Source organism: Oikopleura dioica, chromosome PAR (assembly GCF_907165135.1).
Source record: "Oikopleura dioica chromosome PAR, OKI2018_I68_1.0, whole genome shotgun sequence".
Classification (NCBI taxonomy): Eukaryota; Metazoa; Chordata; class Appendicularia; order Copelata; family Oikopleuridae; genus Oikopleura; species Oikopleura dioica.
Genome location: NC_137293.1, coordinates 8872037 through 8896776, shown reverse-complemented (window position 1 = coordinate 8896776; position 24740 = coordinate 8872037). Strand labels below are relative to the sequence as shown.

At 40.9% G+C, this 24740-nt stretch overlaps 3 protein-coding genes and 1 long non-coding RNA gene across 4 annotated transcripts; all 4 read left to right on the top strand.

Annotated features, from left to right (window-relative positions):
* The first annotated feature begins 3575 nt into the window (after positions 1 to 3575).
* Positions 3576 to 9650, top strand: LOC145701676 (uncharacterized). Its single transcript, XM_081778890.1, has 7 exons — positions 3576 to 3595; positions 3742 to 4456; positions 4497 to 4646; positions 4688 to 4922; positions 4961 to 6341; positions 6384 to 6682; positions 6724 to 9650. Exons 1-7 carry the CDS (start codon positions 3576 to 3578, stop codon positions 9648 to 9650), a joined length of 5727 nt encoding a protein of 1908 aa, XP_081635016.1.
* Positions 9651 to 9764: 114 nt separating this feature from the next.
* LOC145701675 (uncharacterized) lies at positions 9765 to 12086 on the top strand. The gene is made up of 2 exons (XM_081778889.1): positions 9765 to 11650; positions 11696 to 12086. The coding sequence occupies exons 1-2, from the start codon at positions 9765 to 9767 to the stop codon at positions 12084 to 12086; spliced, it is 2277 nt and encodes a 758-aa protein (XP_081635015.1).
* Positions 12087 to 12730: 644 nt separating this feature from the next.
* LOC145703813 (uncharacterized) lies at positions 12731 to 13986 on the top strand. Its single transcript, XM_081781204.1, has one exon. The coding sequence runs from the start codon at positions 12738 to 12740 to the stop codon at positions 13941 to 13943; it is 1206 nt and encodes a 401-aa protein (XP_081637330.1). The 5' UTR covers positions 12731 to 12737; the 3' UTR covers positions 13944 to 13986.
* Positions 13987 to 23899: 9913 nt separating this feature from the next.
* On the top strand, positions 23900 to 24661 carry LOC145705200 (uncharacterized). The gene is made up of 3 exons (XR_014134564.1): positions 23900 to 24102; positions 24145 to 24254; positions 24420 to 24661. It is a non-coding gene; the product is annotated as an uncharacterized LOC145705200 (long non-coding RNA).
* Positions 24662 to 24740: the final 79 nt, after the last annotated feature.

Below are 24740 nucleotides of genomic sequence, written 5' to 3'. Positions count from 1 at the left end.
CGACATTTCTCTTATAAATGTTCTGAATGACCCCGAGAATCCAGAGAAGAAGTCATTCGTTATCTTTGAAGTTGATTTAGGAACAGTTGTGAATGACAAACTCATGGCTAGGTTTAGTCTCATGTATCCGCACAAATCTCCTGAAGGTCTTCAAGTGATTTCCGGGAGCAGAGGAACTAACTCTGTAGGCATTGAATGGGATCGTGCACAAAATGCCGTTCAATACGAGTATCTTTGCAAATGTGAGAGCATGCAAGATTCTCAACGAACCGATACAGTTCGAAAACCATCTGCAGAAATCGTCGATCTTTTACCAGCGGACGTGTGCAGCGTTAAAATCAGAAGTAAAATTGATGATATTTGGTCGCTCTGGTCCGAGCCGGTTATGTTTTCTACTCTTCCTTATCCGCCAATGGTGAGGAAAGTGCCAAGTCAAACTTCCTCGCTTCTTATTGAAGTACTCAATCCTTACAAACGAACAAAGGGATACGAAATCAATTACTACTGGTTCAACAGCTATGGTAAAAAGGAACTCCCTAAAAATCCCATTTACGCAGGCGAAATCATGCCCGAATTCGTCGATCAAGAAAAGCGTGGAGAAATAATTGTTCAACAAGATCGTCATGTGATAAAGATGCCGAAGATGCGTTCTGGTACCAAGTACTACATGACCGTCAAGAGTTTGATCGATCAAGACGGACGAATGGATGTCTCAGAAGAATCTCAAATTGTCGCTCTTCAAACTGGGCCAGATGCAGTCAAGCCATCTTGTGAATCTGGACTTACAACTGACAAAGAGCTGGTTATTAGTTGGCTTGATGTGAAGGGCGCCGCTCAGTACCGAGTCGAGCTTCGAAGCTTTGGTGTCAATGGCGATCTTGGTCCGATTCTCAAGGAGAAAACTATCATCGCTGAAGATCAGTTGGTCAGAGGATCGCATTCGTTCAAGATTTCACCACCGGGTGGCATGTCAGGAATCGAGTACCAAATCTCCGTCTTTGCAATATCTGATAGCCGAGAAGTATCCGATAGCCATTCTGTTGTGTGTGAGTTGAAACCGTCCCCACCTGAGTTTTTGCAAATTCAGACCTTCAAGCCTGGTGTTATCAAAATTGCATGGCCGGAAGCGTATGGAATAGTGAGCTACGATGTAAACGTGAAGAATTCAGACAATGAAGTTGTTTACGAAGAGAAGGAATTCCCCCTTGAGAGCGTGCTCGTTCATGATCTTGCTCCGGGAGAAAAATTCTTTGTCGAAGTCTATTCGGTTTCCGCTTCTATGAAATCATCGCCCGCAAAGAAAACTTTCAAAATTGTACCTGAGGCACCGTTGGTGAAAGTTATTCCAAGTGAAGATGAAGAAATTGAAATCTACTTTTCAAAAGTTCTCGGGGCTGAGAACTACATTATCGCGATGTTTGACAATAACATGGAGCCCGTTTCAGGCATCGCTGAGTTTGGAACTCTTCCTGCTGATCATCCAGGAAGAATAACTTTCCATAAGCATTTATTGACTCCTGGCATTGTTTACAAACTCGCTGTTGGTGCTGTTAATTCTGGCGGAACTTCAAGTCCAAAGCTCGTTGATGTTATTTTGCCGCCACCAAAAGTGGTGTTGGAAAATATCAAGGCCATCGATGGGTCACTAGAAATATTCTGGGAACGAAGCGAAGGAGCTAGAAGATATGAAGTAAAAGTCTTCCTCGTCAAATCTGAAGAGACCCTGAAACAGACATTTATAACCTCCGAGCCTTCTCTGAAAACTCAACTCTCGTCCAAACTTGCCTATCGGTTTGAAATTCGTGGAGTCAATGAAGGTGGCAAGAGCCAAGCAACAGTAGGAACGTTTGGTATGGACATTCCGGTTTGGATGCAGTGGGGAGCTTGGGGCGAATGCAGAAGCGATGATGGGAAGAAATGCGGCTTTGGTTCTCGAATTCGTTTGAGACAGTGCTCGGTTTTCTCGACATCAGAGTATGGAATTACAGAGCAGTTGCTTACTGATGAGTGCGAGGGCGACAGTGCTGATAAAGAACCTTGCAACGCTGGTGTTGACGATTGTACAGAGCTTGAATCAGTGACAAAGCATAAAAAAGTAAGCAGTAGTTCCTCCGAAGAATCGACGGATAAACTGACTGATATGCAGCTCTGTGAGAACTTTGCTGCTTGTTGCTTGAAAAACCAACCAAGTGGCCTTGACAGCTGGATGAGTGTCGATTTGGAGGGACGAAAAGAAGTTTCCGCAGTGCGAATTATGCTTGGGGAAGATTTGAGATCATTTGAAATTCGAGTCGGCGAAACCCCGGGAACTGGAGATTTGTGTATTGCTCAGCAGGAGACCTTATCAGCGATGCAGATTCCGCAAGTGATGCTTTGCACGAAACCGTTGCAAGGACGATTTTTATCGATTCGCAAACTTGGTTATGAATCCATGACTATTTGCGAGATTGAAGGCTGGGGAAGACCAGTTAATGTTTTCTGGTCTGATTGGGCTGCTTGGTCGCCATGTTCGCGTACGTGTGGTGCTGGAATGAGGCAACGAACGAAAGAGTGCATCGGCGGAGATATCGGAGATGAGGGCTGTCGAGGACTGCCAATTGAAGACGAGGAATGTTCTGATGGGCCGTGTGAAGGTGAGATTAATCTTGCATCGGTAGGCTTACCGGACTAAATTTCGACCCATATTTCTAGCTTAGTTGGGTGGTCATATGACACAGTTTTAGAAAGCCTAGCTTCTGGGCTTTCATGTGGGTACAAATTCAAGGGGTCTGGGTCATGCCCGCAAGGCAATTCATGGGACCTGAAGTCCCAAAATAGGTACTAGAATCCTTCAAACTATTTTTTCAATACCCGTCCGGGCTCGAGAGTAGTCAAGAGTCATATATTTAGAAAGCTCAGGCTCTGAGCTTTCAGTAGAGATCAAGAAATCTTAGTGCCAAGCGGTTTGTGGCCAACTGGAGGCGCTAGAAGTTAGCGGTGAAAATCCGGAAATGCCGGAAAATTCGGTTTTTGAGTTCTAAACTCTACAATTATATGTATAAAACATATATAAACAATAATTAATGCATTAAAAAGTTGAACCGCGGTCGAACCGGGTGGTCAACCTGGTGGTTCATCGTGGGCCATATTTCCATGTTTTTGAAGGTTTCTTGAGTTGAACCACCCGGTTCGACCGCGGTTCAACTTTTTAATGCATTAATTATTGTTTATATATGTTTTATACATATAATTGTAGAGTTTAGAACTCAAAAACCGAATTTTCCGGCATTTCCGGATTTTCACCGCTAACTTCTAGCGCCTCCAGTTGGCCACAAACAGCTTGGCACTAAGATTTCTTGATCTCTACTGAAAGTTCAGAGCCTGAGCTTTCTAAATATATGACTCTCGACTACTCTCGAGCCCGGACGGGTATTGAAAAAATAGTTTGAAGGATTCTAGTACCTATTTTGGGACTTCAGGTCCCATGAATTGCCTTGCGGGCATGACCCAGACCCCTTGAATTTGTACCCACATGAAAGCCCAGAAGCTAGGCTTTCTAAAACTGTGTCATATGACCACCCAACTAAGCTAGAAATATGGGTCGAAATTTAGTCCGGTAAGCCTATGCATCGGGACTCAGCACGGTCGACTTTTCCGGAGAATCTACGTCGCTTTTGACCGATGGCTTTGCTACAAGGAAAGGATGAATCGTTTGTCGTATGAATTTTTTATTGAAGTGCAATAATTCATCCATTATTTCAGTTGCTTTAGCACATCATACACTTACGAGCCTTTTGTTGAGATCAAGTTGGCGCAGAAATTTGAAATCCACTCAATAAAGCTTTCTTCCAAAAAGCTAATTCCATCACTAGAAGTTTATATAAATGATAAACTCTGTAAATTTACTGATGTTGGTGAGAATCTCATACTCTGTGACGAGTTTTTACTTGGCGACACTGTGAAAATTCGCGTTTTCGGGATTGAAACACAGCTCGATTTATGCGAAATTGGCGTTTACGGAAGCTCTCTTGCGCAGTGGATGAATTGGTCAGAGTGGAACGAGTGCAAGAATGACTGCCACTTTGGAAAAAGAACTCGAGAGAGAAAATGCTCTGGCGGATTTGAATGTCACGGAGAATGGACTCAAGCAGACTGGTGCAACCGAGGAATTTGTGAAAAACATAGAAATCTATTGAACCAGAAGAGCGAAATCCACCTCGATTCTGCGTATGATTTTGCTCCAGGAAGTCTGGTTGCTGATGGAGAAACTGATTGTTTGAAAGCAACTGCGGAAAGGAGCACCTGTTGCGCGATGAGCCGAATCACTACTGAGCCCTCTCTTGCTGCTAATCTCGGGAAATTGACTGAAGTGAATACTGTTCGAATTCTTTTGCCGGATAAAATCAGCTACAATAGGCTGCAAGTCAGACTAAGTACGACAAAAGATGTTCATAAATCGGCTCTTTGCGCGGAAATGGTATGTTTAAAAACGTCTATCATAAATTTAATCATTTCAGACCGGCCTTACCGGGAAAACTGGACAATGGGTTGAATTTGTATGTGAAACAAAAATGGTTTCCACGTGGGTCATCGTCACGATTCCTGAAAGTGCTACTTCTCTAGCATTATGCGAAGTCGAGGCTTACGGTGCTCCTATTCGTTCTGAGGTACTATTTTATATTTATAAATCAAACGAGAGCTGATTTAGGTTGAATTGATTCAATCCGACGAGGTGAAACTGGACATGTGCATCGACCAGCAGTTTCAAAAGACGACGATGCGAGATTTGACATTCGAGGAAAAAGTCGACATTGTCAAGCTTCACAATGCGTACAGACGACAACTAGGCGGCGCAAATGTTTTCCAAATGACTTGGTCAAATGAGCTTGCAGATAATGCTAGATTCTTTGCCAAACAGTGCGAATACAAAAATTCAGTCAAAGGTTAGAGAAATAAAAGGAATATAAATTTAATTTCGTAGCTCTGGCGAAGAAAATCATCGACTTCAATTATGGCGAGAGTATTGCAGCTGTGGAACATAACACTGAACTTGTCGACTGGGACCACGTGGTTTACGATTGGTACACTACCGAGCGCTTCTATGATCCCGTGAAACAATCATGCTCAGGAGATTGCCGACCTTATAGAAACATAGCGTTCTGGGAAAGTACTGAAGTTGGTTGTGGCATGGCAGAATGCGAAAACCTTTTTGACGGAGAACAAACATTCGAGAAAGGAAGAATGATTATTTGCCAGTACAGAACTCAAGAAAGGAAGCGAGAAGCTCCGTTCTTTCAGGGTCCAAGCTGCTCTTATTGCGGCCCAAATTCTGTAGGCTGTGAAAATGGCCTATGTGTTCCTAAGATAATTGACCAAACGTGCGAGTTTATCACAACCACAAATGCGCCAGCTATCATAACCACTCCTGCTCCAGCAACAACGGCTGCATCCCTTCCATTTTTGGATCCGCAAATGACCAAAGCCCCAGAGATCCAAAAACTCATGCCGAAAAAGCGCTTGCCATTTGTTGGAACCCAACGAAACGGTTTCATCGATTCACAGAGTTCAACATCTTCAGAATCAAAATGGTTTATCAGAGTTCCTGCGGCGAAAGGATATGAAATCACTGTTATGGAACTTGAGCTTGATTCAGAGTGTTCAGACTCGCTGATTTTTTGGGACGACGAGTCAAACGCAGAACTTTATTCGATGCGATCATGTGATCCGAAAGTGCTAAGGATGATGATGACAAAGGAACCTGTCGTTTTGAAGGCGAATAAAATCAGATTGGAATTCAATCAAAACTCGCACCTGAGCGTTCGAGGAAGCGGCTTCCGACTTTTCTATGATGCAATCATAGACGAGAACAGTCCTCTTTTAGCTACTTCTGCGCCAGACTTGTGTGCGCTTCTTCAACCATGCGGCGTCGGTGGAAATTGCAATAACGTCGATGGCGACTTCGTGTGCGAGTGCAAAGATGGCTTCAAATCTGTCAATGAAGGTCACGGGTGCATGGATGTCGATGAATGCAAAATTGCTGAGGAAGATGACGATCTGCAAAAATTCTACTCGATTTTCTATGCTTACCCAGATTTCTACGACTTTGCCCTCAATGGAATGATCTTCAACGCTACGGACGATGATCTCAGACAAATTATCGCTGGCTCAGGAACCAATTTGAAGAGCGCTTCTTCTGAACAAATTGTGTCTGTCGGAGAAAAGCTCAATGATTGCAGAGTCTTTTGTGCAGGCGCGGAAAACGAGACGAGGTGTCTTTTGAAGTGTATCACAATGGATTACGATATTACTTCATTTAACGATCAGCTGATCATGCAGTTGCCGTTGTGTATTTCGAACTGCCGGTTAGTCTTTTTTATATTAGAATTTATAAAATGATATTTTAGATATATCGAAAATATTGATGATTCTCTTGCTTGCTACGATACTTGTGTAACGAAAGAACTCAAATATCCAGCAGAACTTGCATCCGAACAACGGGAATTCATGGCTACCTGCATGTTGGAAAATCCAAATGTAAAGTTCGAAACTTGCGGCGCTGTTTCGGCACTATCCGCAGTTATCACTAAAGAAGATGACGAGAAGAAGAAGACACAGATGGCAATGAGATGCTGGAATAAATGTAGTGGCGCTAATAACGAAGCAGAGTGTTCCGTGGAGTGTCTCAGTGAGACTCTTGCACCAGGTACGAATTAGGAAATGTTTCAGGTCTCAATATTTTTGTAGAAGTACGTCAACTTGCCTCTTGGATTTGGAGCTGTTCAGCTGCCTGCCAGGACACAAATAACGGAGCTTTATGCTTTACTCTTTGCTTCCAAGCTAAATCTGAGCCACTTATCGAAGAGTCTTCAGTGGCGATGCTTATGGACTGTTCAGAAATATGCGCAACATCTGATGCTAATTGCGTTGTTCGATGCCTCGTTCCAGAGCCAGAAATCCGATCGCTAGCACAAGAACATGTTGTCTCAACCCTTGTCCATTGCTTCGAAGAATGCAAGGCAGAAGAAGATGGTCTTTCCTGTGTCATGTTCTGCGTTGATCAAAGCCCGACATCATACATCGTCGCCTGTGCGGATGAATGTCACGTGTTCCACGAGCCAATACTTTGTCAATATCGCTGCGTTTTTGGCTTGATCGAGAGCGACAGCTTTGCAAGAATTTACGAAGCTGCAGAAAAGTGCCAGCAAAAGAAAGCTGATAACGCTGCTGAGTGTTTTATTGACTATTTGACCACTGGAATGAATATGCTTTACACCCCGTTGCAAATGATAGGCTGCTCTGAAGCTGAGCATCCTGGAGAAGCGGCAGTTTGTCTTCGCTCTCTAGCTCTGCCTACTCCAGCGGGAGATACAGTCATGGAAATATGCCTTGCTGACTGTAGCTTTGGTTCTGCGGATGGCCGTTGCTTTGTTGGCTGTCTCCTGAAAAATATAAACGCTGGTATCGTCCTTAATATTTCACCAGAAAGCTCAGAAGTACTCGGAGACACAGTTCAAAAATTGATGACTTGTTTCAACTCGTGTCAGCACTCGACTACGTCTGGTTCAAGTTGTATGGCCGAGTGCATATTGACAAGCCCGAGCAGGCAAAGTATCCCGTCAATTTTACTGACATCAATGTACGACTGCAGTTTGGGCTGTGACAATGTTGATTGCGTTAACAAATGCTTCAACAGACAACTTGATCTGCACTACGATCTTCTTTTCCATATGGCGATTGATTTATGCGATGGTCAATGCAAGAAATCTGACACAGTTTGTCCCGTTAAATGCGTTCTTTCCCGAATCCGATACAGTCCCGATGAAATGATCGATGTCGATAAAGATGTTATTCTACCAAGCTTAATGTTTTGTGGAACCATGTGCAATAGTAACGATATGAGTTGTCTGCTAAAATGCATCTCTCAAGAGACAAATATGGCGGTAAGAATTCCGACTATAACGATCGAGGAAAGCTCCGGCGGTGGATCTGGCGACGACGAAATTGAATTTATCGAGGTCGAAACACTCAATACTTTCTTGGGTAATGAAAATATTGACGAAAGCAAATTCAAGGCTTTGAAACTTTTGCAGAAGTCTTCTCAAGAACTAACTTGTTCTCTTTTCTCTGAGTGCAGAAATGATATCGGTACTTTTGGATGCTCGTGTCTGCCAGGAATGAGAGAAGTCGACGATCACTGCATTCTTGGAGACTTTGGCTTTGGTCCCGTTCTTCCAGACATTTCCGCTCCCGTTACTCTTGTTGATGAGGAAGGTGAAATTTCCAATGTCGGTTTTCCATTTGCTTATGGAAATTCTCTCTCGGCACCGACAGAATGGCGCGTTCAAGTCCCTGATGCAGTTTCTTATCAATTCGAAATCGAAACGCTCGATCTTGATGACATTGTCGACGGATGTGATGACTACGTTGAGATCTTTGATGCTTCTGCACCCGACGAAGCGATCAGAATTGACAGCTGCAAGGGTAGCACAAGAAGTCAATACTACCGACGTCGACGAGAAACGAGCTACGGAGCCTCTCATGCGGAGATTTCCGAGCGCATCAATCTCTTCGAAGTTTCTGAAATCGTGATTCGTCTTTTTGTCGACCCTACTAAGGCACAGCGTCGCGGTTCAGGATTCAAGCTCATCTACAAATCTTACAAAGATCAGTGTAAGAGCAACAAATGCATGCCAGATACTTTGGAAGATATGAAGTGCCACTCACGCCTCGACGATTTCATTTGCGAATGTCCTCGCGGATATGTTGGCGATGGAAAACGATGCTGGCCTCTCATCGATGTCAAGCTTGAAGAAACCTCAGGAGTCATCGAAGGCTTCTTGAATGAAGCGGCTTTGAATCGTTATATTCTCAGCAACTATTTGGCTGAGAGCTATCACGTGGAATTTATCGCTGTCGAAATGGAAACGCGTGATTGTAACGACCACGTTCTCGTCAGTGATGAGCGCGGGCAAATGCAAATTTGCCCGTACGATTTGAGAAACGGCTTGAAGAGAACTTTCTTTGGAAATAATGTGGTAATGCAAGTTGTGCTTACGCGAAATTACGATACACCATTCCAAATTTTCTTCAACGCTAATATTCCAACAACCACTACTACCACAACAACCACCACGACCACCACCACTACCACAACTACTACAACCACAACTACAACGACTACAACTACAACGACTACAACAACGACTACGACCACAACAACGACCACAACAACTTCAACAACAACAGATATGTTCGATAAACTCGGTGCTATTTTCGGTAAATACGAGGCGAATATTACCACAACAACAACGACAACAACAACTACGACGAAATCGACCGAGTGCTATCTTGGTATGCTTGAATTTGGACTCCTCATTGAAATCGATGCCAGACACAATCCAGTGAGCGTAATGGATACCTTCCAGGAGAAAATTCAAAAGTCAATTTTGGAGAATACAGATGGTGTGACTGAAGCTCAAGTTTATTACAGTCTTGAAGAACAGACAGAAAAGAAACGAGGAGACATAAAGTTATTTGCCACATCTATCGGTTTCGAGATGACTTTGGACAGTGAATTTGACGTAAAATTGTTCAAGAAGGCAATAAAAGGAGAGATTGTCCGATTTACATCGCACAAAGCCCACGATTTTATTCAGGAACAAGTTCATTAATATTATAGACAACTCAGTGTGTACTAAATGACGGCATTACTGTTCTGAAACTATAAATTTTTAATGTCACAAGCGGTAAGTGACGCCTGTTTATTCATCAGTGACTGCTCAGAAATGAACTTTGGCAAGGTTGCGTCTTCCATGAAGCTTCTTGATTCTTACGCAGTCAAATGCCCTTCAGACGCAACGACAACCACTTCTACTACAATGGCATCGACAACAACTTCATCTTTCAGAGAGTTCGAAGGAGATTCTCCACTCGAGATTAAATTCATCGCTTCTCTCTCTATCGATGAGCTTTTAGCCCAAGAAAACATCAGAAAGCATTTTATGAATATCTTACCTAATCCCGTCGTTACCCTCGACTACAACGATGGAATCGATTATGAAGTGACTGTACGTCAATCACTCGGACAGTTACCCGAAAACCTCATCGGAAACATCGCCAAATCAATCTATGATATTCTACCTGGGCTTGAGCTTATGGGAGTTTCTGCGTGGTCAGATACAGTTTCGGTCGACTTCGATATACAGACAACGACAGGTTCTACGGCAACAACACTTTCGACAATCACGACTCAATCTATGTTGAAATCAGACATGATCAAACTTGAGGATAAAAGCGACATGGTTTATTTACGATTAAAGCTGGAGCATCTCTATATCGAAACAAAGGACTTCCGATCAGACATTCGGGCGCTTTCAAGCGTCTTGGCGGATCAGCTCCGTGCTTTTTACAATAATCTCGCGACCATATTGGCGACGAACACCAGGCCAAAAGCGCAGGAAGACTTCAGCTCCGGTTTCGAGGTCAACGTTCTGTTCATGGTTCTATTCAATGAAGATCACTGGAACTCGAATCACTTCGATAACTCGATGCTGACAGCTCTTCTTCAATCTGGTTGTGAAATGCTCAATCAACAGACTTCTGCATTCTACATTGTCGAAGATTCCTTTTCATTAGAACTTATCGGTCCGGATATCATTACCTTGGAAAAGGTTAACAACGTTTTGCCAAAACGAGGATTCTATGATCCAAGAGAAATGAGGACTACAACGCCGTCGATGACATCAACAACTACTCCACAGAAAAGTGTTTTTACCCGAATCATTTCGTCAACAACAGCGGTTATGACATCAACGACATCATCAACATCAACGACGACGACATCAACAACGACAACATCAACAACAACTACATCAACGATTACTACCACGACAACGCCGGAGCAAACCATTACTAGACATTTCATCATTCTAGACATCCTTTACCAATATCTTGAATCCGATATTGTGGAAGAAGGAGAAGTCTGGCGAATTCTCGATGGGCTCGTCGAAGTCATAGAATTGGAGTACAGTGACATTGCTCGACTACTGATTCTTGAAGAAGGCAACTTCGACAAATACTCTTATTCAATCGTGATTACTACAAAGTCGTCTGAAGCTCTTCCGATCGCTACTCTACGATCTTATTTCCGCAGCGCTCTTTCAACCTATCCATCAGTAAAAGGTCTAGATGCTCGATATCAAGGAGGAATAACTCAGTCTTCTCCCGATGAAAACAAAATGACAACACTAGAAGCTCAAGTTCAAATCGATCTTCTTTCCTCTGACGACATAATGGATTTTGATGAAGTGATGGGCCTAGTCTGGGACGCGCTACAAAGTTTAACAGGGCAGATTTCACTTTATCAGATCACAGATTTGATTCCTGTTGATGAACGAACTATTCGAGTACACGTGACTTTCGATGTTAATGTGATGGAAAATGCACCAGATGATGATATTAGACGGATGATTGAATACGAGGTTGAATTTATTACGCAATACGCTGGCCTAGAAATATCAGACTTATTCCTCGAAAAAATTGCTGTTCTCAATGATACAACAGATGTCATCTCAACAACTTCTACAACGACTACAACAAAAAGTCAACAGCGAACAACTCCCGCTCCCAAAACGCCATCAGTTTTGAAATTGCTCCAGGCTCATGTCCAAATGTAAGACTTTATTAAAAAACAACTTGCCAAGCATTAATTATTTAGGTACGAAGGCAAATCAAAAGCAAAGTCACCAAAGAAATCTAAGAAAAAGTCCTTCAATCCGATCCAGATTGACATCCCTGTCGCTTTCGAAGCTACAGGAAATGAAGTTGTCGTTCAAATTTCGTTCGAAGCTGCTCTCAAGAAGAAGATAATAATCAATCGGCTTGAAAACGTTGGGCGACCGTATCAAGGGCCGACTCAAGAATCCTCCATTCCAGGAATGACGCTGCTTTCTGTCAGCCCACTTACAGAAGATGGTCTTTGGTCGGCAACCTTCAAGATCCAAATGGGCTCCGAAGATCAGCCACTGGCCGAGATTGATACGATTCTGAACGCAAGAATGATCACTGAAAAACTCTTCCCAACTGGCCCTGCTACAAAACTGAGCTAAAACGCTTTTGAATTCTATCTGCCTGTAAATAAACCTCAACATCAATATCACAAATTTATTCTGGCAGCAAAAGTAAAACTATTCTTGCGACTCCTTGTCTGAGTAAATAAGTTATTTGAAATAACTTAAAGCAATCGCATTTAAAATTCAGCCAACAGGATACGTCGACATCGTGGCTCTTGTAATATTTTTTACTAAATCATCCTTTTTCATTCAACTTGGCCTTCAAGCTAATTAGAAGAGTGCTACAGTAAATGCTGAGAACGCATTTAAAAAAACAGTTTTCAAATTAACAAGGTGTCTCCCAAAGTACTCTTGTCCGTGATCAATCTTTGGATTATGAGCGTATTGAACAAGGCCCCTGGGAGCTTTGCCGTTCAGATTCTGCAGCTTTTCAGAGCTTTTTGAATCTCTTCCAGCCTTCTTCAACTATCAATTATCAGCTGTTGTGCGCATAATCACTCTCAAGTGCACAAGTGTACATTTTTACTACCGGAGAATGATTCCGTTGACGATAAAAATAGACGCCAGCACCATTGACGCTCATCTCATTGACGCTTAATTTGCTCATCTCGGTGGCGTATTTACTTTTACGATCTGATTATAAAAGTCGAGGGCACAAGTTCAGAACCAGAAAAAAATAACCAAGAAATGAAACTTTTTACCCTCTCCGCTTTATCCGCCGGCGTTTCTGCCCATTCCTGGATCGCTTGCACCGATTATTTGGAGAAGAACGCAAGATACTACGACCACGATCTTTGCCGAGCGTGGCCTCGAGATGCTCATCAGTATGCTCCAATCGGGCAGACTTTCGGTGGAGACCGAGGATTCGACCATCGGCCCAATTCGGGATCGTCTCCTTGCAAGTCTTCCCGAAACAACAACAACTACCAGAGCGGCCACCACTCGACGGTCTACTACCAAGGCCAGCAAGTCATCCTCGCTCATCCGATGAAAAACCACGGAACAGGACCGTGCACGAACCCCTACATTCCCGACAACGGAAACTGGATCTACGCAACTGCTCAAACCAACCCCGGTCAAGCTGACCAGGTCTTGAGCGTTTTCAAACAAAACGAAGTCGCCAACCTCGGAAAGTCGCCAACTGGCAATGGAGTCGACACCGAAGCTTATCCAAAAGTGGGTTACGCCAACGCTCCTGCTTTTTGCGAAGATACAGATAAATCTCTTGGAACTTACTCTTTCAACATCCCAGAAGATTATCCAGTTGGAAGCTACACTTTCTCCTGGGTTTGGGCTTTCAACCACGCAACTGATTACTACTCTACTTGTTTCGAAGTCGAAATTGTAGCCGACAAAGCTGCTAGAGATAGCATCATTCTCGGGCGAGGCCAAACTGATACTCGGGCCATTTGCGATGCTTCTGGCACATCGACTGGAGAAAATGGATCAACTGTAGGCTGTGATGGCAGTGGACCAACTGACGCCCCTACGACGACCACAACAGAAGAAACAAGCACTGGAGGCGGTGGAAACAACCACGGAACTGGTGACGCAGAGATTCGAACTAATCAAATGACTGGAAACATCATCCTTCAACCAGCACAAGGAGGAACAACACGACGAGAAATCCACGTCGTCTTCTTTGGCGAATGCAGTGACGATGCCGTTCCCAACTTTTGGTACGCCGACTTTACCGGAACAACAAACGGTGACGGATCTCTCCTTCGAAAACGCCGCTCAGACGGATCTGGAATGAGCGAAAAACACTTTGTTCTTGTCCAAACTGAAGCTGAAGATATACAACGAGCGAAAATTGGATTCCACTGGGGATTTAGTAATGATGGCTGCGAGCTATTAGAAATGCCTGCTGTTGTGCATGTTATTGATTCATAATCTTATTCTTTTGTAGACAGTTTTTGAACTTAAATAAATTTGATTTGAAAATGAATAATAAAGTGTTCCTTGTGGTAACTATCAACCACGTTGTCGTGTACTGATACGGAAGCGGCTGTCCTGCAGGAATTTTGCTCGATCTCTAACTCTAGAATGCCAAGCGAAAATAACGAGAATCAAATTTAAAATTTGCGTGGTTTTATTTGTGATTTGAATGCCGGAAAAAGGCGCGACGCGGGGTTAAATAGCAGCGAGATTCAATCAGTGTTTTTGAACAAGCGGTTGTTTTTGAAAAACAATTTTTCTTTTGAAAACAAGGAAGAGAGCCCGTGGCTTTCTTTAGCGGTTTTTCTTGCGGGAAATCCTTTCGGATCGATTTCTTTTCGGATGATGAGCTGGTCGAACTTGCCAAGCAAGTTATTTTCAAAGGATTTTGAAGCCGGCGCCGCGCGTGACGAGATAAAACGCAAATTAATTTTTTTTGATAATAAAAAGCAGAAAATAATAACAGCCACTAAAACTTCTCACTATGTGACCGTAGAAGTGACTGTTAATTAGGATTGAAATATAAAAAAGGATGAGAAAAGAAAAAGAATATGTACAAAATTTTAACAAATAAATTGAATAAAATTTGGTCAGGATTTTATAAAATAAATTTATCAAAATTGAAATCATAGAAGAAGCAAATTCCAAGGAACATACCCGGGGGAAGTTACTGTCGCGGTTCGCACCGTATCTTCTCTTACGGATGAGCTAGTTTGCGACAAGCGGACGCACTGACAGAGAGTTTGTCCGACCCCACGGCACCGAGATGATACGACGGTTTATCGGCTCGTTGGAGTAGTTGTTGTTGAAGAAGGTGTTGACGGCTATCTTGTTGTAGAAGTTGAATCGTATGAACTGTCAATAATCGAACTTTTAAAATCGCAAAGCAATGATAAGAAATATCAATAAATAGATTAAACATGCGGTTTTGCGAATTGCATATATTTGATGAATGGACGTCAGATCGCACTAGAATAGTCAGAAACAAATTAAGATTTTTTCCAAAGTATGCGTACATACACATTAATCCTAGACTGAATAAACCCTTAATTAATTTCCGACCCGTTGATTATGATGAGAGCATATGAGCATTCCAATGATAAAAGTAGAAATCGTAAAGAGATGACATGATGATAACACAATTTTGGGTCAATCTGGCTCGTAAAAACTGACCATCTTTTCATTTTGAGAAGAATATCGTGAAATGATTTTTGGAAAAATGTCTGATCAATTTGGTGATACCAAGCTGACAAGACAAATTTAAACTAACGTAGAACCGAATTGACGTAAATATTTGGCCGTGAAATAAATTTTTTGTGTTGCTTGAGGCGTTGTTCCCTAAGGATATCACTGTGACCTTCCATGGGTCGCAAACGAGCATCTTTGTCGCCTTTCTTTTTCATATTTCAGTTTCAAAGTCTGGAAGAAAAACAAGAACATTTTTACGCATCGGATGATTTGGAAATTTTTTCAGCAATTCTGTTTCGATAGATGCCTGTAAGATTGTCTTTGAACAGTTATGAAATTTACAGGGTAAATCATAAAAAGCGCAAACAGTCTTTAGCTCGGGGACAGTAAGTTCGTACAACGTTCGCTCTTTTTGCACTCTAAAGACCGCAAAAAAAAGAAGTTGTCCGTTTCTCGATTTACGCCAATTCGGATATTCTCTACGAATAGTTTCCTTCACTTTTATCTGAAGTTTCGCCCTTGATTCCTCGAGATCAAAGTCCTGATTCATTTTAAAAAGAATGAATAAAAGTGAGTCTCTTGTTAATTCGTTTAGTTTGATAAATATACCATTTTCAACATAAGTCTCCTCTATGTCGTCTGTATTTTTCCATTTATCATTTAGATGTTCAAAAAAGTCAAGATCATGATTTTCCATTTTAATTAGAATTGACATGTTTTCCAAATTATTTTCGACTGTAAATTTTGCAATTTTACGCTCGACAACGGAATCATCAGATTTTTCCCTTCTACGTTTAAGAGCAACTAGCGGATCAATTTCGGGCAATTTATCATACGATGTCAAATTAACAGAAAGCTCAGAATCAGAACTTGATTTCTCGGAATCAAGCACAATATTTGATCCATTTCCTACTTGATTCAAATCAGGTTCTTGATTACGATAAATTTTCGGTAATGGCATTTCTATCAAAAGAGTCGATGAGGATGAAAAATTTTCTTGTTCTGAAGAAGAACTAGACCGCTCCCGATAAGATTCCGATTGTAATGACTGATCTGACATTTCAGAGGATAAAGGTTCATGCGCTTTTTCCGATTCTTTTTCTGTAGAGAAATCTTCATCAAACCGACCAAGGGAATCCTTCGAAAAAAGACAGTTTTCAGAAAAAATTTCAAAAAGCTCGAGATCATTTTCTTGTGGTTTAATCACAGTCTTGGGGTATTTTTCAACATCATTATTCGTCTCTAAAATTGAATTTCGCTGAGAATAAATTTTTATATGCTCTGCATGTCGCCTAAATTCGTCCTTATCATTTTTAACAGTGTACCAGAGACCACTCGGGGATTTAAACGTTACTTCATAAGGACCTAAAAACGGGGGAAATTTTTCGCGGAAATTTTTGATAAGAACTTTATCGCCTAAATCATATTCTTTGAAACGGGGATTATCAAATTTGATCATTCTTTTTTGCTTTTCTTGTTCAATTTTTGCACGAATTTCCCCAAAGTTGACGTCGATTTTATCTCCATATGTACGCCAATAAGGGTCTTGAAAATGATGACTGCTATTTACACCAGTTTCTACACAAAATGGGGTTGTTCCGAGTACTGTATGTAAACTACTGTTTATTTCGTGAACAATTTCAAATAGAAAAATATCCCAATTCACCCAGTTTGAACGAGCCCTGAGCCTGGCTTTTATTGTTCTATTGACGTTTTCAACTTGCCCGTTAGATTGGGGATGACGCGGGGGAATATAATGCACCCCAATTTTATTTTCTTTCAAAAATTTCTCAATCAGAACGTGTTCTTTGGCGTTATCTAAAACCATATATTTTGGAAATTTTGGATTTCTAAATAAAACGCTCCGGAATTTTTGCAGTAAATAGTCCGATTTTTTAGAAGATAAGGGCTCCGCATAAACTTTCTTGCTAAAACCGTCAATAACCACCATAACATATTTATGACCAAAATCAGTTTCTTGAAGTGGACCGATTAAATCGAAGTACAAAATTTCAAAAGGGCCGCTTGGTGTTTCAGATTTACCTAGAGGAGGTTTGTTAGGCTGTAGATTTGGTTTTGAAATTTGACATTTGTGACATGATCTTATAAAGCTCGCGACCGTATTTTTTAATCCCGGCCAAAAATACTTCCTAGAAATTTTTTCGGCTGTTATATCGATTCCAAAATGAGAGTGATCATGATATTCGCTGCAAATTGTTTCGGTCAATGCCTCGGGGACGCAAAATCTTTTTTGATTCGCTGGAGAATTTATAGCTAGTTCCCCGGATTCAAGGATTTCAAGGTCAGGTCTACGTAAAAAGAATGGGTAAAGCTCACTTGGTGGGTTATTTGGCCATCTATCAATACTTACAAAACGTCTAACTTGTGATAATACTCGGTCAGATTTTTGAAACTCTACAAATGATTCAGGGGTAAATTTTATTTGATTGATTGAACAATTTAAAGTATTACGACTAAGGCAATCACTGATTTTCATTTGATGAGTCTTTCTTTGTTCAATTCGAAACGAAAAGCCTTGAAGCTCCGTAAACCATCTCTGAATTTTTAAATTACTTGTCTTGAAGGATTGAGCGTATTTTACACAAGAATTATCAGTGATCCAAAGAAAATCGACATAAGCAAGATAAGCCCTCCATCGTTCCATACATGTTTTCCCACTATAAAGCTCTTTTTCCAATGTCCCGTATTTCTGTTGTGCCGGCGTAAAATTAAGCGAGTGGTAAGCTATCGGTTGCAGGCACTTATGCGAATGATGGTGATTTTTATTTCGCTCCGCGCAAAGATAAAGAACTCCACCGAGACTATGATTTGATGCGTCAGTCTCAAGTACAAAAACTCCGTCATTTAGTGGGGGAATTTTAAGCTCAAGAGTGTTATGACAGATGATACTTTTGAGCTTTTCAAGTGAAATCGTTGCCTCTTTTGTCCAACAAAATGAACCTCTGTACGTTTTTGAAATTTCCACTCCGAGGGGTGCGAAATTTTTAATAAATTTTCTGTGCTGCGAAAGAAGTCCAAAAAGTGATTGTGCCTCCTCACGGTTTCTTGGAATAGAAAGATTTTTAACCGCTTCGATTTTGTCCTGTGATGGCCGTATTCTCCCGTTGAAAATTTCAAAACCCAAAATGCATGCTTTACGCTCAAAGAAACTCGCTTTATCAATATTTATTCGCAGATTATTTTGATCTAAAATTTGAAAAAATTTAGTTAAATTGGCTAGGTGTTCTTCTTCTGTTCTTGAATGGACAACTAAATCGTCAAGATATGCGCAAATTTCAGTTTTTGGCGTGTCTCGTAAAATAACATCCATGCATTTTGCGAAATGAATAGGGGCATTTTTAAGACCCATTGGAAGTCTTTTCCAAGTGAATTGTCCGTCTTCAGTCGAAAAAGCTAGTTTCTCTCGCGATTCCTTATCCACGAGGCACTGATGAAACCCTTTGCGCAAATCCACACAAGAAAAAATAAGGCTATTTTCTAAAAACCCTAAAACGTCCTCAATTTGTTGCAACGGATGATGCTGCTGAAGCGTAAATGAATTTAATTTTCTGTAATCAATACATAATCTGAATGTTCCATTTCTTTTTCTTACGAGTAACGCAGGGCTATTATATGGTGAATTAATTCGCATTATCATGTCTTGCCGAAGGTAGGAGGAAAGAGTACCGGACATTACTCCCCGCAAGGCGTATGGCGTTCTGTACATGTTGCTACAAATTGGGCGATCAGTTTCCAATTCAATCGAAAATTTTTCAAGGTTCGAGACAGGCAAATCATCGTCCTCATCTTGAAATAAATGGGTGTACATACCAAGAAGACCAAAAAATACTGGCTGATTGCTTTTCGATAGATCGCCTATTTTCAAGCGCGAAAGAAGAAAATTCAGATCTTTTTTTGAGGACTTTATGCTTGCGATCTCAGCTATTTCCGCCAGTTGTGCAAAGGCCGTGCCAGCAGGAATTTTAACTGTAGAATTCAAGGGATTTATTACAAGAATACGAAAAAATGGATTCTCGGGATCAACTCTCTGAAATGATTCTATTAATTCGAGCTTCGAATTTTTGAGCTGGCTTTTTTCTAAAAAAAGGTTCATTGATCTTTTTAAATGAGGAATCCTCAAATCGATTATTTGCTCACTTTTGCCTCTAAATGTGTAATTTTGATCAGAAACGGCATAAAAACTGTCATGCTCAATGTTATTAACTTTTGGGCTTTTTGATGAATTATTACATAAACTCGCCATTCGCTCGATGGGACCAGATTTTAATAGACGATTACGATGAAGATTGATCATTATTTCATTCGATTTGAGTGCTTCCGAACCGAGAATTGCCTCACAATTGTCATTTACAATGTAAAATCGCGATTTACCCCATTTTTCCGTTTTAACATAAAAATCACATTCAACATAACCAAGAATTTCAATACTTCCTCCACCATAATTTTTAGCAAAAATATCAGGGGCATGAATTTTAACATTATCGGGAATAAATGATTTGGGCAAAAGATTAAGTTGGGAACCTGAATCGACGAGCATTTTTATTTTCTTTGAAAAAATTGTCATTTCTACAAAATATTGTAATCCAATGCGAAAAATTGAACAAGTCCTTGGAACTGGTGCCTGACCAGGGCTTTCAGTTCCGTTTACTCGTTTTTTGAAGTTTCTTCTCCCTCGACCCGAGCAGCTCTGTAAATTCTGTCGGGATTATCGGGACAAGCCGTTTTCATGTGGCCTTTTTTCTGACAAAAATGACAGGTTATAAAGGGGCAATGCGATCTGAAATGAGTGTCTGTGTTACAAAATCCACAAAATCGTCGAGGCCTTGGCCGATCTGAGTTTGGCGCGCCCAAATTTCGACTTTGAAAATTCCGTTGCTGGTCATTTTGACGCGTCAAACTCTGATCGTTGCGGCGATCAACTTCCAATTTTGCAATTGTCGCCGTTAGCTTTTCGATTTGATCATGAAGCGCACATGCCCGTTTTTCCGCCGCCTCTTCTGATTTTTTCTGTTCAATTTTCAATTGAGCAATTTGATCTTCGAAGGACATTGTCGATTTCGAAATTAAGTCAGAAGTCGACTGGAAGAACGAGCCAAGTTTCGCGTCAATTTCGATTTGGGCAATTTTGGGGATAGTCTCATTTCGTTTTCTTTTGTCAAGAAATTTGGAAATTTCCTCGGGGGTTTTTTCAAGCATACACTGATCGCGAAGAAAATTCTGCAGTTCGGGCGTGAGCGATTTTCTAAATTGCGCGTCGATAATGTATTCTCTCGCGTCCGGTTTCTGCGTTATTTTCTCCGCAACCGTTTTTACACGTGACAAAAAAATCTCGAACTTTTCATTATTCTCGCTCTTACGAGCGAGATTTTCCATTTTTTCTTTGTTCCGAAGGATTTTTTCCTCAGGCGATTCGTCGCCAAAAACAGACGTCAAAAATGACAATTTTTCCTCAGCTGATTCAAATCCGTAAAGATCTTCCCCGTATTCCCTAAGAAATTCTGGCTCGCATGAATTATAAACAAAAGAACTTGACAGGCGCGAAAATTGAGCCTCGAGGTCCTCTTTGTTTTCGGGTTTGTTTTCGGCGAGAGATTTCTCAAAAATCCATTTTGCTCGCTGTAATTTGTCTTTGATTGAAGAGTTAATCAAATTAAATTCAAAATTTCTCATTCCTAATCTTATCATCTGATTTGGGGAAACCGAAAAAAGCGCATGACTCTTGTACAGTACCTCTTCAGGAGTTGGAGTCACCATGATACGGAAGCGGCTGTCCTGCAGGAATTTTGCTCGATCTCTAACTCTAGAATGCCAAGCGAAAATAACGAGAATCAAATTTAAAATTTGCGTGGTTTTATTTGTGATTTGAATGCCGGAAAAAGGCGCGACGCGGGGTTAAATAGCAGCGAGATTCAATCAGTGTTTTTGAACAAGCGGTTGTTTTTGAAAAACAATTTTTCTTTTGAAAACAAGGAAGAGAGCCCGTGGCTTTCTTTAGCGGTTTTTCTTGCGGGAAATCCTTTCGGATCGATTTCTTTTCGGATGATGAGCTGGTCGAACTTGCCAAGCAAGTTATTTTCAAAGGATTTTGAAGCCGGCGCCGCGCGTGACGAGATAAAACGCAAATTAATTTTTTTGATAATAAAAAGCAGAAAATAATAACAGCCACTAAAACTTCTCACTATGTGACCGTAGAAGTGACTGTTAATTAGGATTGAAATATAAAAAAGGATGAGAAAAGAAAAAGAATATGTACAAAATTTTAACAAATAAATTGAATAAAATTTGGTCAGGATTTTATAAAATAAATTTATCAAAATTGAAATCATAGAAGAAGCAAATTCCAAGGAACATACCCGGGGGGAAGTTACTGTCGCGGTTCGCACCGTATCTTCTCTTACGGATGAGCTAGTTTGCGACAAGCGGACGCACTGACAGAGAGTTTGTCCGACCCCACGGCACCGAGATGATACGACGGTTTATCGGCTCGTTGGAGTAGTTGTTGTTGAAGAAGGTGTTGACGGCTATCTTGTTGTAGAAGTTGAATCGTATGAACTGTCAATAATCGAACTTTTAAAATCGCAAAGCAATGATAAGAAATATCAATAAATAGATTAAACATGCGGTTTTGCGAATTGCATATATTTGATGAATGGACGTCAGATCGCACTAGAATAGTCAGAAACAAATTAAGATTTTTTCCAAAGTATGCGTACATACACATTAATCCTAGACTGAATAAACCCTTAATTAATTTCCGACCCGTTGATTATGATGAGAGCATATGAGCATTCCAATGATAAAAGTAGAAATCGTAAAGAGATGACATGATGATAACACAATTTTGGGTCAATCTGGCTCGTAAAAACTGACCATCTTTTCATTTTGAGAAGAATATCGTGAAATGATTTTTGGAAAAATGTCTGATCAATTTGGTGATACCAAGCTGACAAGACAAATTTAAACTAACGTAGAACCGAATTGACGTAAATATTTGGCCGTGAAATAAATTTTTTGTGTTGCTTGAGGCGTTGTTCCCTAAGGATATCATGTACCGCCTGCATATTTCAGGAGAAGAAAGGAAATTGTCCACCTATTAGGTGTGAAATATTAAATAAGAGGAGACCTCGCCGCTAGAGTGAGCACTATAGTTTCGGTTTTATCCTGAAGCGATCTTTGTCTGAGTCAGAAGAATATATCTGCAGGCGCTTAAATCAAGCAGCTACGTGAAACTTCTGCAACCTTGAAGTTCTATAAACAAAGCCTTCTTTACTTGAGTTGATTGGATTTTATATTCTCTGGGGAGAGAAAACGATTTCGCGATTATGATTGACATGAGCTCAGGACCGGGATCAAACGAGGAAAAGTAAAAACACGGCGATGAATTTTTCACCTGAACTTGAAAATAGAGAATTTGTGGAAATGTCGGTTTCGTATCAGAACTTGGGATGACCAAAAAATATGATTATTTGACTGTGGGAATAAATTCCTCATTAATCATTGTTAAGAATTCGTACTTTTTTGTCGCGTAGCATAATTGTCATTTATCAAGATTGATTTAAAAATAAGCGCATTTTATGGTCATCGCTTTATGAACTCTGAATCTGAAGCATTTTATCAAGAAGGGATGGAAATAGGTAGAGTTTGAACTCGTTAAAAGAAGATGAAGATTATTCTGAGATTCTGTCCCCAATCGGCGAAAAATGCATGGTCGGGGAGAATTATAGATTTCTTGCAAACTGTAAGTTGGATTTCTCTATTTGAGTTAAACAATCACGATCAGCGATTTTTGATTTCAACCGCGAAAAATCGAGGGAAATGACGGTTGAACGCTCAAAATGGATCGCCACTGCAAAAGGGCTTTCAATCGCGTTACTTGGTGCTGGAGTTGGGTACGGCTGTCAGTCTGTTTTCGTCAATCAACTTGCTCAACAGGAACAGATTCATAAATTTATCTATCTTACCGTGATTCCAACATGCATATTATGAGCCTGCTCAGGATCCACCGATCAATGCTATGGAATCGCTATTTTTCCGCTCTGCCTTTCAGACTGGGGTTAATAGTGTTCTTCATAAACATGTCAATTCGTGGCTGCAATTATCATAAATTATTTTGACAGATGAAAAGCGATGTCGACCCCGGTAAAAGTCGTTAATATTTCTTCCGGCAGCATTAATCAAAAATGTTCATATGGTTCCGCCAGAAGGTTCACTATCATTAATCACCTATAATTAGCTCATGAACTCTTGGGTAACATTTTTCAGGATATCAAATAAGGGTTTTCTCAATCGCCTTGTGCTATATTGTCGCGACCATGGCAAGTTTTCAAGCCTTCACGATGATTGCCCCAGGAGCGGCGCTTGGTACAAGATGCTCCACTCGGACATTCTTTGCGATTTTGCTTTCTTTCTTTTGCTTGAAAGAAAAGATTCTCAAGTTGGAGATATTCTCCGTAAGTCAATTACATAAATCAACGAGACATTATGATTGAGCATGATCGTTAGGTCGTTTTCTGTACGATCGGATTGATTTTCTACGCTGGCGATTCGATGACTAGGAACATGGATGTCAATAATGGGTAGTTATCATATGGCAGACTTTTGAAAATCAATTACTGTCATAGATCTTCTCTTCCTCAAAATGTCATCACAGGTCTAGGCTTCGGTCTTTGCGCCGTCGCTGGGCTTTCAAGAAGTATTGGAATGACGATGTATCGGAAAATTAAAGGTATTCGCAGAACGTTCTGAGAACCAGGCTGTCAAATCATCTGATCTGAACTAATTGCCTATTTCTTCGTTTTAGGGTCCAAAAGTCTTAAAACGATAAATATTTTAGTCGAGATCGATCCAGTCACGATCGTGCTTGTGCACTCTGTGATGACTGTAATCGCCGTCATTCCGATTATGCGTAAGACAAGTTAAATGCATTTCTTAGTAAAATCGAGTTTAGTCGAGTTTGAAAGCTTCAGTTTACCGAAAACCTCATCTGGCTGGGTTTACTTGGTTGGTGCTTGTTGTTCGGCGACTATCGCTACTTTCTGCAGCAATTGGTCCCTACAGGTTAGTGGTACATTGTAAGCTGTGTTTGTCCTTAATTTTTAAAGTTTCACCGGGCACTTGGAAACACACCGAGTGGCCAGCTCAGCCCCAGTAATAATTTAAACACCACTGTGGTCGAAAACTTGAAAACTTTGCAGTCTGAAAAAACACTAAGAAATTATTCAGTATATCAACCCTGGACTCGCTTCTGTCGCACAGAATACTGACATCATAGGATTCGTTCGCAAAAAGCTTCGACATAAGAAGCATATTTGTATGCAAAGAATTTGATTTTGACAACGAGGTCAGTTTCGGTAACATTAGAACATTTGGTGATTAAAACGCTCCCGTCTGGATTGGAAATCGCCGCAGTTATTTTTGTTTTACTCGGGACAACTTCATTACCACTTTTCCGATACTGGGAATCGCTCAAGGAAGGTTGCCAGTAGTTCCATTACAAGATTACCTCGCTACTTTTTGACTGTACTAATTCAATTGGTTTGTCAA